The sequence below is a fragment of the Phoenix dactylifera genome, unplaced genomic scaffold (assembly GCF_009389715.1).
Source record: "Phoenix dactylifera cultivar Barhee BC4 unplaced genomic scaffold, palm_55x_up_171113_PBpolish2nd_filt_p 001475F, whole genome shotgun sequence".
Lineage (NCBI taxonomy): Eukaryota > Viridiplantae > Streptophyta > Magnoliopsida > Arecales > Arecaceae > Phoenix > Phoenix dactylifera.
Genome location: NW_024068789.1, coordinates 10,998 through 26,811, shown reverse-complemented (window position 1 = coordinate 26,811; position 15,814 = coordinate 10,998). Strand labels below are relative to the sequence as shown.

The following is a 15,814-nucleotide window of genomic DNA, read 5'->3' as shown; positions in this document are numbered from 1 at the left end:
AGTGTGTGAGACCTTTTCTCTTGCCATCTCACTATTAAGACCATAGCAACATAAATTCTAATTCTGCTCTACAAAAAACTCTTCTTACTAGATTAAGATGGGTGTGATATTTGAATCTTTATGTTGATAATGATCGAGTTGGTAGATAGAGTTTTCATGGCTGCCAGGAGGACGATCAAAGTGGAGGGTAGAGGAGAAGGAATATGTTTGAGCTTTCTTTGAAATCCAAAATATTGTTAGGATCGATATAAGCAATTTTATGTTGCAAATTTATTACATATTTTACTTGTCGCATTTATAAGATTTACAAATACTCGCAATATTACTTTGAAAACTTCCTGAAAAGATTACGGTTGGTGTTTGCATATAAAAGTTGTATAAAGACTGCCGATAGATTTTTAGGTAATCAGCAGAATTAGAATGAGAGCTGAAATATAATTAATTTAATTTGGAGAATTATATTTTTTTGTCTGAATGAAAATTGATGAAAGATGGAACTCATACCAGGTTATTTCACGTAAAAACCCTATAATTTTTCTAATTACACAACTAGCATTAGAAATTTTACCATACTTATTTTACGTAAAAAACCTGAACCATTTTCAAGCTTTATAGTTATAACGTTGTTACAGTTTTTTTTAACAAATTACACTACATTATGACAGTTTAATAACAGCTGTTGCAACGTTGAAATAGCCGCTATTGTGATCCTTGAACCAACCGCCACAACTGCAACACTAAATGCGGTCGGCTCCACTTGTTAGCTTGCCCGATCCCGTCAATTTCAAACCCCCGCCAAATCGTGGCAGGGGGCAATGGAGCGGTATTCACCCGCTTCGGATATGACCTGCCAGCCGACCAGCAGTGATGGTTTAGAAGTTTACTCCTTAATCGATGAGAGATTATTGTGAGCAGAATGGCGGTTAGCTTTCTTCTGAAGCCAAAAAGCCTTGAGGATTCTTTGATGAGGACCAAATACGAAAATTTGATCGACCTGATAATCTTTCGCACAAGCCGACACAACTCAGTCATTTGGAGAGAGATTTGCATCTGTGCCTCATCGGTTCTTCCGATAATCAAATTGGGAATGGACGGCCTATCGATGTCTTGGAGGACAGATGGTTGTCTGAGGTGCCGCTATGTGGGTGGCCCACCTTGATCGAGGAGGTGGTCTTTGACCGAGAATTTCCTTGGCCTCCTTATGAAGGCTCGGCCTTGCGGAGTAAGAGATCAGCATTGCCTATCTGGCCTACCATAGTTAACTAGATAGGAATGTCCGGATTTTCGAGAACAGCAGGGTACATCCATGACTGGTGGCGGATAGAGCTCTACTTCATGTAACGGAGATTATAGGTACTACTACGACAACTTTCTTTGAGATGGCTAAGACATTTGGGACTCTCATTCTGCTCCTGCAACGATCAGGACCGTTTTTTGTTTCTTGAGAGCCTCCATCTCCTAGCTTTCTCAAAGTGAACTTTGACAGAAGGGTCGGTGAGGGAGAGGCAGTGGAGGCGTGAGATTTATTATTAGAAACCACAATGCTGGACTGGTGGTGGTCGGGGGCCAGCGGATCTTCGATACTTCTGTCATCAGTGTCAAGCTTAGAGCCGCATAAAAGGGTACCACTTATGTGAGGCTTGTTTTGGATGCGTACCGCATCCTTTTCGAGGGGAACTGATGGAGGGCGGCTTTCGGTCCCAAGTCGCCACACCAAGCCTTGCACCTTTGCTCCCTGCGGATGCCTTAAAATTGTAGGAAGATGGACCGAGCAGGTAATGCCGTGGTAGATCGAACTTGAGTCGTGGTGTGTTAAGCTCTTAAGTGACCGTGGGAACCAAGGCAAGGGGAAGGCCTACTGGCTGCAGCTTGACCCGACTCTTGACTTGAGAAGAAAACAATCACTCATAACAAGATATGTAGAGGAAAGCTTAAAGGATTGATTCTATTTCCCAAATGAAGCTACGAGCATAAATCTAGAGGAAACTATGATTGGTCTCTCCTAGCCCAAGTCCAAGAGCAAGCTCAAGGATCGAATATAATAGGGCAAAGCCCTCCCAAGCCTAAGGCCGAAATACAAGAAACTACAATGTTCAAAGATCTAAGATGTCCAAATGGTGCCTCTCTAAGGCTTATTTATAGGCTTCTAAGTCCCCATGTGGCTGCCCAAAGAAGAGGCTAAGGCATGGCTTCCTAAGGCCTAGGCATGGCCAAGGCTTAGGTGATATGTGGCACAAGGCTGCAACCTTGGTATGGTGGTTGCAGCCCTTTGACATGGCTGATGGCATGGCTGCAGCATGGCTGGGCTGTGGTTGATGTTCTGCAGTGGCTGGCAGGGTGTGGCATGGCTTGGCATGGTGGCTGGCTGTGGCAGGGTCATGGCAGGCTGCAGGACATGGGCTAAGGCACTGCTGGCAGTAGGCATGGCGATGGCAGGCCAATGGCAGGTGGCTGGCAGGGCATGGGCGTGGCTACAGGGCCATAGACATGGTTGACAGGCGGGGCAGCATGGCCGACAGGGCTGACATGGCCTGGCCTTGGCAGGGCTGGTAGGGGCTAGCTGACCATTGCCTGGCGCTGGGCAGGCCAGGGCATGGCCTTGGCAGACCTCTGCAGGCGTCCAGCATGGGCGTGACAGGGCTGGCCTGGCGCTGGGCGCGCACAGGCCATCCTGCCGCGTGACATGGGCATGCGGTACGGCGGCCACGTGCGCAGGCAGGCGGGCGCCGCCTCGGCCTGGGCGCGCATGGGCGCGACTTGGGCCGCACATGGGTGCGCCGTGCCTTGGCCAAGCCTTGAGGGTCTTGGCTTGGCCAAGGCTTGGCCAAGTGTGAAGGGGGTTGGACAAGACTTGGCCAAGTATGAAGAGGCTTGGCCAAGGATGAACGGGCTTCAGCCAATGCTCTCCAAACAAAATTGTTGATCCGTACCTTGTTCTTGATCTTAGCATGACCTTCCATTATCCTCCTCTGGGCCGGGATTCTTCATTGGTTGAGGAATTCGGCGGTGCGGCGGGCTTGGGTCCTCAACAGGGACTCCGCTACGATAATTAAGTAGATTCGGAGTGGGCATAGTGGATGATGCTGTTTTACGAGATATATATATATATATATATATACAGATTTTTTTGAGAGTTTGACTCCATTCAAATCATTGTTGCTGACTAAATTGTCTTCTATGCGGTTTATTATGTCTTTCTTTCGAAAGAACTACGTGTCTGCACTCTCGTTTTTCGCCAACTATTTTTTTTTAAATTTTATCCGCTGCAGGTGCCGTTGTACAAAATTAAAAAATAAAAAAACCACCGAATCCCGCTCTCCTCCTCTCCGCCGGAAAACCCTCTATTCCTCCCACCTCCTCGTCCTCAATGGTATCAAAGAAGCTTTCCCGTCGTCGTCTCGTCGAAGGTCGAGACACGGGCGAACAATTCAAGAACGTCGTCAAGAAAGAAGGCTCAATCTGTTAATAGCGCATTTCCTCCTGTTCTCTTTCACTTTTCTTGATTTCTTTTTGTATTGATCCAGGATTCTTGTGGACTATTTAGATTAAACCCTAGCAATCCATTTTGATATAGCATTAATTTTCCGGCGGATCCTGATGTTGGTATGATAAATCTGTCTTTCTTGATAGTTATTGTGTATCTTTCTTCCTTGTTTGTAGTTCTATATTTTCTGACTAATTCTGAGATCTGCTCTGGTTCAACCCTAGAAAACCAATTTATTTCTTATCTTTTTGCCATGGTTTCAGATTTCTGAGATTTTTTTGGCTTTAACCCGAGAAAATCAAATTTATGTCTTTCTTTTGTGCTAAGAGGTATGCGACATCTGTACTGGGTCTAACATTGCGGGTTTCTTCTTCTTTTTCCTCCGGGATTGATCTGATATTGTTGCAAACTCTTTTAGGTCAAATTCTAGAAACCTATTTTGATAGTGGCATCAGTTTCCTGGATTATGGTATGTATGCGTTTGTCGCATTTATTCAATCAGATAACTTTTTGCAAGTGTTTGTTCCTTTCTGTCAAGGTCTGAGGTGTTTGAGATCCGTCCCAAATCAAACCTAGAAGGCTCAAGCCACATTATCCAGGTGACAAGTGCCAATTTTGATTTTCTGTAATTCCCAGTCCAATTTTGTTATTTTTCAATTCAGCATTCTGTTTTCTTTTTTTCCTCTATCATCAGATTTTCCTCTCCATGCTGGAAAATTATTGAGTTCTTGGTTGTTCTTGGAACTAATTTTTAATGCCCTAGTAAGGTTACAAGTTCCTTGTGGGTCATTTTTATGAGTCATTCAGAGATTTTTAGATAAAGCAAAGGATTCATTTTATATTCTTAAAATATGGGTTAGCTTTTTTTTTAAACTCATGTCAGATCTCTGTTCCACTGTAGAATTAAGGTTATTATAGCCCTTTTTTTTTGAATTTTAATCAAATAATGTTTTGTTCTTGTTTGATAGCATGAGATTTGAGATGTTTAGTTATACAAACATGATTGAGGATGTGTTCATAACTTTCCCAGTGAGCTCTCATTCTACTTTACCTTTTTTTTTTCGCTCTTTTCTGACAAAAACCCTTTCTTTTCTATAATGAATGTAGCTTTTGCATGGGTACATCAAGGACACAGTTGGCCAGGAAATGTCTCACTGCTGATTTTGATGTGTATTGTTCTATGATGGCAACATTCTCTAGGCATTTTGACATTCTTGAAACCTGGCTTCAGAGTCTTAAACTAAGCAGTCGGTGCCCTGCTTCAGTAGATCCCTTTGGTTTTCCCATTAGGCCCACCACTTGGCCCTCCACAATTTGTGGTTTATCTCCATGTGCCTCGCTCAATCTCCAAATCTCTTTAGCTACCATACATGGCTGTCCTGTGACATCCTTAACAAGTTTGACTTGCTTTGAACACTCGCTCTTGCTTTCTCTTGTGTTGTAAAAAAAAGAAAAGGAGTCTCACCTCTCCGCAACTTCCCAGTGGCGCATAAATCTGGAGCAGGATTAGAATGTATCTCCAATCTAATTTCAAAAATCAAGCTACTAACTAATGCTTAAGGCCCTAACTTCAGGCCTTTAAAATATCAAATATTAAATGATAAACTTTTCTACATATAAAAAAAAATTAAAAGAAAGAATGTGACTAAACTGCGCTGAGTATATGCCCGAAATACTTCCTCTCCCAAACTCTAACTGACAATCAAATTTTGTTACACTTCCTCCTTCTCAAATTTCTTTATTTTCTACCCAATTTCTCCTAGCTTCCTTGGCTAATGCCAGATGGCTAAAGAATATCCGGAGCCTTAAATAGAGTCTGTTATTGCTGAAGTTTCCTTTTCAAATGGCATTTTGGTGAAGCCAACACGAATCACTATGAGTTTGTTCATGGTTACATATTTTTCTTTCTTTTTCTATTTTTATTTTATGTATTTTTAATATGTAAATTTGGGTATCTTTGGATATTGATATTAGTGCTCTCATATTATCATGCATGTATTGGCGAATGGTGAATAAGGCTTCATATGTTTATACTATCTATTGATTGAAAATTCATGTTCTTTTATGATAATGTCAATCAATATCTTAATTCATACTTTAGAATTTAGATTTTTTTTTTCAACCTGCAGTGTTGTATCAATAATTACAATTTTACGCTTCCTTTCTATGTGGTTGATTATATATTGAATGATTTGAATTTAGTGAGATGATTCAGCTTGATCTAATTACAATTTTTAATTCTCAAAAAAATGATGTTAATTATTATTTTTTTGTCCATGTTAACAGGTTCAATAATTTCAAAATGACAAAATAGAACAAAAAGCTAGGACCTTGGTGGAGAATACAATAATTAAAAGATACAAGCACTACATATATGTATTGAGAATGTTTCTAATCTTGAAATTCATGTTAAGTAATATTTTAAAAAATATTTTTGTTAATTTTGTTCATTTAATAGGAGATGAATGTGATATTAGTCATAACACTTTGCCCCCCTCCCCCTCCATACAAATTCTAGCTTGGTCTCTGAAACTAAGTTTCAAATAATCAGTTTTCTTTTATATATTTTTGTGTAAAGATCAAAAATTATGCTTCTGCCTTTTACTTCTTAATGTTTCATGACTGGTGAAAAGCTGAAGCATCCCTTGACTTCTTTTTGTAAAAGGCTTCAGCATATCATTCTGCATTCTAAGGATTCTTTTGTCATATCTTACAAGTTAGATGTCTTCGGAAAAGGTTGAAGAATTGGTTGATATGCCGTATTGCAATTTTGAGAATATGTCCAATGACATGCTAAAGCATCTCAAATTTATGAAAATCCTTTGTGGTGGCCAGTGAATTAGTGATTCAAAAGTTTTATATGTTTTTATTAATTAATCGATAATCAAAACTTGCAATATCTTGGAAACAAGCACAAGGGCCAAAAATAGTAATACGAGACTCCTGAGGTAATACAAGATGATAGTAGTAGATAGCTTTCCTTGTTGTAGGAGTGCAGTTTCAGCAATTCTCATTTTGGTTGCTAAATCATTTTTCATTTTCTCGCATACTTAGGTTTAGTGAATGGCATTTACTGTATATTTCACATTTTATTTTGCCATTATCTTCAAAATTTAATTTTTCTCGATTTATGTTTCTAATTACTTTCAGTTGTTTCAATTCTTTGATTAGTTTAACTTTATTCAAGGGCATATCTCATATAACCATAATAGTCGGCATAACTTAAGACTTTTATCTGGCAACACAAAAAATATAAGATCCCAAGCAAAATTATTAAAACAAAATGATGGTTCCCAAACTATATTCGAGTAAGGTCAATGTTTCATCCTCTAGTTTATCTGGCAAAAGCCCTCCACCGCATGTAAAGGTTACAATCTCACTCAGGCGAACATCACACAAATAACTTTTCATGCAGTGTCTAGTTCAAGGAAAATGGTGATTATGAAAACTTGATAGTCACCATTCAAATTCACTATTTGAATGTTTGTGTTTCCATGTTTATGGGCTTATCATCTCAAGCCATATTAAATATGTTCAAGAGTTTCATTATAGGTGTTTTCTTATGTTTTATGTTATAGTCAAAATCCTTCTAGTTTGCTACTGAAAGAATTTAACACTATTTTGTCCCTTAACTACTTGGTCGCCTTGCATAGTAAATTCTTTTGCTCATTCAACCTACTCAAGACGTAAAAATGCCAAGCACTTATCTTTTTCCACATGGAATCAATGTAGCATAAAACGAGAAATTGTAAAGGATGCATAGCCTAGGCTAAGAAAAAAGGCTCATATCAAAAAGTCAAGCTATCAACGGCTTGAAAAGCATCCAGAATTTACAAAGAGATTAAAAGATAAATGAACAAATTTAACTATGCCAAATGATTCCTTCATCAGATAAATGATTCCTTCAATTTTTGTTGGGCAAAATATATACAATTTTGGCTTTGGTTAATGTTCTAATCTGTATACTATTGTTTGGATACTAATCATTATGTACCTACATTTTACAAAACAGGATTGTACTAGGTTGTTTATCATTCGCATACTAACTCATGTAATGACTAGAACATGTGATTCAAAAGTATGATAAGCTGTCTATAGTCAATCATGATGGAAGAAAGAAAATCAATGATCACCAAGGACTATGAATAGAAGACGCCTTCTTTTATATTAAATAATATATTACTTTGAATAAATAAATAAATGCTATAGCTTGTTATCTTTGGAAGGATATTGGCAGATCCTTCCAAATTTGACCCATTTACATGTCCACAGCCTTGGGAGTTGGGAGCCACTTTTTCCTATGTGTTTACTTGGTAGTTTCTGGTTCAAGAACTCACGTGATTAGTCCAGTCATACCAACCTAGACCTCGGCCATTTGCATTGACTAACCTCTTTCCTCTTGGCTGAAAAAAGAGGATGGTATGAGAGGAGCAAAGCAGGTTGGCCACTTCTCCTTTCTCCCTCCCTCTCCCCCCCCCTCTCTCTCCTCTCTCTCTCTCTCCACCTTATCCCTGCTTCGAGGACTCTCCTAGATTTTGTCCTCACCCACCTTTCACTGGAGAACAAAAATTTTAGTGATTGGCTCCTCCCTTGGATAGTTGGAGCTCTCTTCTTGCTCCCTCTGGCCTCTCCTTGCCAGCAGATCTTTCTTTTCTCTAATCACCATTGAGGAAAGCAAGTTTCCATCTTTTTGGTTTTTTGATTTTATTTATTTTGAAAGATCCAAAGTTTGTAGAAAGATGAGTAAAATCTATGTTATATTGATCCTGATCCTTATGGGTGGAGAATTAATCTGATTGAAACCAATTGTTTTGGTTAATTTCCAAATATTTTGCAATTGCCGAATCTTGCAGTTGCTAATCCTATTAGTTATAGCTTTGAATCACAGAACTGTGGTTCCAAGCTGGATGTGATAGGGGACCAGATTCGAACTGATTTGGGGCCCTTTACTCAGAAGGATTCATTGTTGCAGAAGCATGATTCATGCTAAACTATTTGACATCTGGTATGCATTACAACGAAAAGATACAAATGGGTGCTCTGCTCTGAAAATGTTAAAAAATATCTTTTTAAAATACATTACAGCGTTTTTCATTGTATGACATGTTGTTTATTTGCGTATCATTCTTTCCAAACACAATCAAAATAATATCCACTAAAATTTTCTACTGGATGTCTTCTATAGAAAGGATAATTTCTTCATTTCACGAGGAGTCAAGCCTTCTTAATTTTCTTAAGACTTGGAAGAGTCCAATTTCTGTTCATCAAGTCAGCTGATGTAAAAATAACAACAATAGTCAATCTGTGCATATCACAAGGTACGTAGAGGGTGGATTTTCAATGGTTTGGGAGAGAACTTATTTTTTTCAATCACAACATCCAATAGATAATTGAATAGGGAATAAGTGTATTTAATCTTCAATGTACCGCAAGGTATGTAATAGACAAATCATGAACTGTTGATGTTCATGAACATATTTGATTGAAGAAGATATAGCTGTAATCAATGTTTAATGCACCAAAAGGAATAAAATAGATGCATGACTCCTGCTAAGTTAAATAGTACACCAAAAATGGAAGTTCTTCCCTACTTTTCAATCAATCTTCTTTCATTTGATAGCCTTTTCGATACCTGTCATCTGAAATTTCTATGATATGATGGATCCAACTTAATAAACCAGGAAGGGAACCATATTAGTGCCTTTTTATCTTGGAGACATACCGCCCTCCCTCCCCTCCCCCCCCCCCCCCCCCCCCCCCCCCCCCCCTCTTCTCTTTTGATAGTGGATTTTTCAGTCCATTGAAGATCCAAAGAAAGTGTAATACGTGTTTACAAAATCTAAATGATAAGATTTTCCATAAATTAATCAATTATAGTAACCTGGAGGCAACCTACATGAATTTTTGACCAAACTACAACATGAGGTGATGAGTCTTAAAATCAAGGCATGCCATAAGGTTCGCTGCAAAATCATCCTCATATAGAATGTCAAGAGTCATATCCTTCAATGTTTGTGCACATTCTAGAGGGAAAGGCATGATGGACAAATTAACATTCGATAAGCATTTTCCTGGTCGATGAGGGAAAGCTAAAATATTTGTTGGAGAATGTTTTAGCTTGTGAGAATCAGTATATTTGAGGGTCTCAAGAAACTCATAGTTAATATAATGGCTGTTAGTTAGTATGGAGCCTTTCATATGCCATAACCTTATGTTCTTTTCTTTGATACAACAAAGGAGTATCAAGATGCCAGCTGATTGCGAATTTTTATAACTTTATCGAGAAATATTTCAGCTAAAACTAGCAACCAAAGCCCAAGTGACTGATATGGTACTTTCAGGGCTGTGTGGCATTATGTTTATTATTATATATTACCTTTGTGTTCAAAATATCAGTTGAAGCTATGACCATGCATCACACTAGAAATTATTTGGTCAAACTGTAACTTTTGAAATGGATGAGAAAAACAGTACAAGAAATTGAGGAATCTCTATAACTCTAACAAAGAAGCATATAACTTTCAAAATCCTCGAAAGATCTGCTTTCTGATAGGAATTACATAGACTGACTGGCCATGTTGAGGCCCTTTGGTGTGTCATCATCTTTTGACTTGGACTTTAGCTTATTATTTGTTTCCAGCACATCTATAGAACCATTCTCCTACAATTTTGAGATTTCCTAAATATCCTAGCTACACCTCACTTTTAGGTAAGTAAACATTGAAAAAGATATGATGAACATTTTGTTGACCACATTATAGTACTTGTTTTCATTGGCTTTCTCGGGTGCCTCATATTACATGTCATGCTCATGACTCATCACATAGTGCATTATAGAGAGCTTCAGCATTATCTCCAAATTAGTTGGCTGAAAGATTGACATAGCATTACAGAACGTTTTAGCCATTATGCTAAAAATTTGTGCTGCAAACCACAAAATCTTAGCTGCATGTCCTTAAGTGGGTTATGGAATTACCTATAAGCCTTTGAAGACCGTCAACTTTCTTTTTCCTATAAAATGTGTTACGTTCAGTCAAGATACAGGAAGCTAAATGCATATCTTTAGATCTGTTAGTAGGTCTAAGCCATTAGACTATCCAACAATATTTATAATACAAGAATTAAAGTCACATAAAATGGCTATCCTGCTATATCTTTAATACAAGAATTAAAGCCACATATTTGTGGTTTTATTGTTCTATTTTCTGCCCTTAAAGTCTGCTTTTTGATTATCCAGTTATTCCCAGACTGCAGGAATAGATGCAACGTCAATGTCAACAGTCCTTGATATCACAGTTTAATAGCTTTGTACTGAATTTTGGAGCCAAAAGACATCCAGCTGATACTTGTAATAAATCCTTCATCCATAAAATTTTACGAGACCTACACCATAAAATTTTAGGAGACTTATCCAGATACAAAGATTTATGTAGCATCACCATGCAAATTGTGACCTTATTTAAGTAACAACCTTATCTGAACTTGCTTACTCCCTGGATGTCCATGTTACTGCCAAAGTGCTTTGCAGATAATACCCTGCCTTTTTTTTGTTTTTTTTTTAATTCTTTGGATCCCATATCTGGTGAAACATGGACGATGTTAAGCCTCTACAGAGCAAGTTGAAGAATGATTTGAAACTATCATATTATGTATTTTTGCTCCATAAATTGGATTTTGTAATTAATTTTAAAATATCTTATGCCAAGGTACAATTATAGTTTTACATCATCATATTCGTGGTCTAAAAACTTTCTATAGATTTATTATTTTTTAGAATTATTTTCTGAAACAAAAATGGACTCAAATTGTTGTAACTTTAGATGATAAAGTTTCTATGCTTATATTTTTGAAGTTTTCTGTGTCTGCTTACTGCGATCTTCTCTGCATCTTTAATTATTTTATTTTCCTTTAGATTTCTTAAATTCTCTGTCCTATTATTCACCACCTGTCTCACCTATCTCATGGATTTCCTGTAAATTTTTTGCTGATGTTCTTGAAACAGAATCTGGCCATGGCTATTGATAGTGAGTATGATAACTATTTACAAGAAGATGGGTCACCAACAGGAGAGAGAGTGAGTGGAGACACTGCCATGGCGGTTTTAACGAGAACAGAGCTGGACCTAGCATATTCTTCGGAAAAATTACTGAACTTGGAGATACTTTTGATGCAAGTGTCAAGCAGAGCAAGTGATTTTGAAGCTCTGACCACAGAGTATGAGGACATCTCTAATGAGTCCATTGAGAAGGCCTTTGAATTTGATGCTTTGTCTGGAATTTTGAACATGGAGGTCAAAGAACTAGACAACTTTATGGCTTCGCTCCAAATGGAAATCATGGATGCCCACCCGAAGCTTTCTTGGGATGACCACTTGGGAGAATCATCAATAAAAATAGAAGAGAAGTTGCGTGATGCTGAGGAATCCATAAAGCAGTTACAAGATTTAATTGCTGATATTAGAATGCAATCAGCCAAGTTTGAAGGAACCCTAGCTTTTGCTCATAATGAAACTCGTAAGTCAAAATCATTTTCTTTGGAGCTATGTTAATGTCAAGAATGAAGATGGATTCAATTTCTAGATTATTGCATGCTTTTGAACAGGGACTGGTGGAGATGAAGAGATGGAGAATGGCCATTTTTCTTCCATGAATAGTAAGTGGAAACTGCAGACAGTGGATCAGCAAAGACATCTTCTACAGATACTGGAGAAATCTTTGGCCAGGGAGATGGATCTTGAAAAGAAGCTGTCAGATTCAAGATCTAATGAAGAGGACCTCAAATTAAAGCTGCACTATGCAGAAAGGGAGTCATATTTAATGGAAGAAACACTGGAAATGGTTTTGGAGAAAATGTTTGAGGCAGAAAATGCTGCCGAGCTCCTTCTGGGCATTGCAAAAGAATTAATAGGAAAGTTCCAGATTGTTCAGCTAAACCTAAATGGGTCATTACATAGAGAATGTGAAATGAGAACCAAGTTGCAGGAAAGTATGACGAAATTATCTGCTGAAGAAAGTGCTCTGGAGAAGCTGAAAACTAGTTGTGCAGAACTTGATAACATCCTTGTAGTACAAGAAAATGGCCTAAAAGCCAGCCTTATAGAAGCTGATTGTAAATGCATGCTTGTTAGTTCTGATGTCTTGACTTTAATAGAAAAGGTGAGAGCACTTGAGGAGCAGTTAAGTGAATCTGATATCCAGTTGCAGATGGCAAAGGCCTCTGTTGAAGCTAGTCAGGAACAGCAGACTTTGTTACATTCTGAACTTAGTCAGCTGGAAAATGTAATTGAGGGTCTGAAGGAAAATGTCTGGAAAACAGAAAGCAGGGCTGAAAGTGCAGAAGCTAGGCGTATGCAATTAACTAAAACTAACATGGAACTTAATGAGAATCTAGGTTTACTTAGAAATAGTGGATCAGAAAAGGCAATATTGTTAGAGAAGAAGCTCAAGGAATCAAATAGACAGTTAGAACATGCAAAAGCATCTGTTGAAGCGATGGAGCAGCAGCAGAATATGTTATACACTGCACTTAGGGATATGGAACATATTAATAAGGAACTTAAGGGAAAGGTTGCAAAAGCTGAAAGTAGGGCTGAGAATGCTGAATCTAAGTGTACTCTGTTAACTGAAACCAATTTGGAACTAAATGAAGAGCTGGGTTATGTGAGAAGCAGATTGGAATGTTTAGAGACATCTTTGAATCAGACCGATGATGCGAAAGTAGCCACTGCCAAGGACATTGGTATCAGGAGTAAAATCATTACTGACCTTGTTATGAAACTATCATTGGAAAGAGAGTGTCTTCAATTACAGGTATGCTCTGATCACTTCCCTTTTCTTTTGCATGTTTCCGTTTATGATTCTCACTAGTTTGATTAGATGATGAAGATTTTTTTTGATTGTTTACCTTCACTCTGTGGAAGAGGAATGAGTCTCCTTTCTAATCACGTTTTCATCTTTTCTTTATAGGGTATAATAGGCAATGTTTTATAAGACCATAGGCAGCAGAAGGGCAGCCAGGTAGCTGCCTAGCACCTAAGTGCTGCACAGGTGCCTAGGCATGCACCCAGAGGTCAAGGCAGCCCAAAATAGCAAATAAAAAAAAGGAAAAAAAAAAGAAAAAGGCCAAAAAAAATTATAAACTAATGAATGAAAAGTAAGATATCAAACAAGGTGTGATAGGCCACTGGGAACTATCAACCACGCAACATCTAATACTAGTTTATTAATCAGTCTCATCTTACATACTCAAAAACAATATACAATGTTAAGATGGGTGCCTAGGCAGATCATCTAGGCGGCCAAGTCAGCCATCTTCTAAAACCATGATCATAGGACTGGGTGCACTTCTTTGTCAACTTGCTTAAATCAAGCACAACCTTGAAGTCCTTCATTTTTATATTGCTCCCAGAATGACAATGCGTAAAGTTCAACTTGATGCGTAGTTAAGGAACCTCCATAACACTTATCTTCTAGCTTTAACTATTTTAATGTTTTACATCATGAATACCCATGTGAATGTTTATTCAGATGGCGCATCATTGATTTTGCTTCAATAGGCTACATAGGATGCCTACATCAATATAGAGTCATTGATGATATATGTGAGAAGCCTAGACAATTACAAACTTGCAAGCTCCTATATAGAAATGTTCCATATTTTGGGACATTCATAGTGGAAACAAGTACACAAATCATTCTATATCTCTTTTGGCCAATGCAGACATATTTTATGTTGTGTCAAAAAAAAATGCAGATATATTTTATCTCTTAGACCTTGGTAAGGAGATGTGCTCTTATTTGTAAAGGATTAGAAATAGAAATTGTTAAGTACACTTCGATCTAAATTCCATGGATTCCATGGAAGCATCTCGACAATTTCTTCAACTGGAAAAATTAACCCTTGATGCATAAAATATACAAGCAACAAAGGGGATGGAGCTTGTTAGTTATGGTTATTTTTGTCTTTGACATTGGTTGCTGGAGATAGCAGATATTTGTTGCCTATACTCTTGTCTCACTAGCATGATGAACTGTTTTTGAATTGGATCAGTGCCTCAGATCATAAATGAATTTATGTTATCATAGATGTATTAAAACTACTCAAAAGTAAATGTGTATAAGTATCTTTATATTCTTGGATATGATTGAAAAGCTTTACTAACAAATTTAGTTGTAAGTGATTTGCTAAAAGTTTCAATCCAGCAGATATATACATTTACAGAAAGGCTTAGTTTTCAGATTGTCCTATGCACATTTCCTCATTTAATGTACCTAAAGCTGCACTCTTTTAAAAGCATGCATTTTTTTTCCTTTTTTTGCATGCAGATATCTGCATTAAGAAAAAAGAACAAAGTCCTGGCGGAGAGATGCAAAACAAAGGATAATGCCCCTATTACTCCGAGCCACAAGGGCAGCGATGATGGGAATGAATTTAGTATCCTAAAACAATCTGAAGAAGCATTAACAGAATCTTCAACTACAAATTTCCAGGTAGTCAATTTTTTAATATTCATATGTTTCTTTAATGAAGTAAGCTTCAGATAGGGAGATAATGATAGTTTTAAAATATTTTTGCACTGACATGTTAAATGTCAGTATTACAGAAGAATTTGGTTATCATGGTAGTCAAGTGGAAAATAATAATTTTTCCCAACTTACGCGCATATATTCGTGCAATGATATAGTTTATAGCAGTTGCAGGCTTCATGTTTGGTAGCAAGTACATGTGTATATGAAAAATTATTTTAGCATATGTTGGTATTTCAGTCATGTATGGAGACATAAGTGATGGGTTGCATCTGTCAGCATAATATGCAAATATGGATGCATGCATAAAGTTACTAGTTGTGCATTCTGAGAAGAAATATTGGAGGAGCGAACTCAGTTCTCTCAAAATAGGATAAAGATTCTGCAGAAGAGTCTTGAATTTTTGTACTTGTAATGGTACCAGAATGAAGTGGAATACATTTCTATGTCTCGGATTTAATTTTTCTATGATGTTTCTTACACAGCATATAACTATAGCTGAGGAGGAAATTGAACTGGTTTGCAGTAATCTCTGACTAATACTCTTGGAAATTAGCTAAAATGAGTAATGGAGCCCCCTTGTGGAGCTCTATTTCACATCTTCAGATACACTTCTGGCATACATCCTATGTTATAGCCAATAGATTGAACTGCAGGAGTCTATAAGATTTTTCCTTTTCTTTGACCCTTCAAACTTATCTATTAATTAGTCATTTCAGTTGGACAGCTGACTATGTTTACCATTGCTCCCTTCTTGAAAGAAATTAACCTTCTTGTTCAGATCTTCAAGTATTTCAGATGTCAA

General features: G+C 37.6%; 1 protein-coding gene across 2 annotated transcripts; it reads left to right on the top strand.

The window, feature by feature from the left end:
* Window positions 1–3,311: 3,311 nt before the first annotated feature.
* On the top strand, window positions 3,312–15,284 carry LOC120108669 (WPP domain-interacting tail-anchored protein 1-like). Of its 2 annotated transcripts, XM_039122349.1 has the most exons (6): window positions 3,312–3,461; window positions 3,545–3,813; window positions 3,903–4,083; window positions 11,487–11,997; window positions 12,086–13,293; window positions 14,809–15,283. In XM_039122349.1, exons 4-6 carry the CDS (start codon window positions 11,496–11,498, stop codon window positions 15,025–15,027), a joined length of 1,929 nt encoding a protein of 642 aa, XP_038978277.1. In that variant the 5' UTR covers window positions 3,312–3,461; window positions 3,545–3,813; window positions 3,903–4,083; window positions 11,487–11,495; the 3' UTR covers window positions 15,028–15,283. The 2 variants fall into 2 exon arrangements, with proteins under 2 accessions (XP_038978277.1, XP_038978278.1); XM_039122350.1 differs by lacking the exons at window positions 3,312–3,461; window positions 3,545–3,813 and having other exon boundaries at window positions 3,998–4,083; window positions 14,809–15,284.
* The last annotated feature ends 530 nt before the right edge of the window (window positions 15,285–15,814 follow it).

Bases quoted from the DNA above. Each gene is read 5' to 3' on its own strand.
- LOC120108669 (XM_039122350.1), top strand. From the start codon at position 11,496: ATGGCTATTGATAGTGAGTATGATAACTATTTACAAGAAGATGGGTCA. The intron at 11,998-12,085 runs GTAAGTCAAAAT...GCTTTTGAACAG, and splicing joins TTTTGCTCATAATGAAACTC to GGACTGGTGGAGATGAAGAG. The intron at 13,294-14,808 runs GTATGCTCTGAT...TTTTGCATGCAG, and splicing joins GAGAGTGTCTTCAATTACAG to ATATCTGCATTAAGAAAAAA.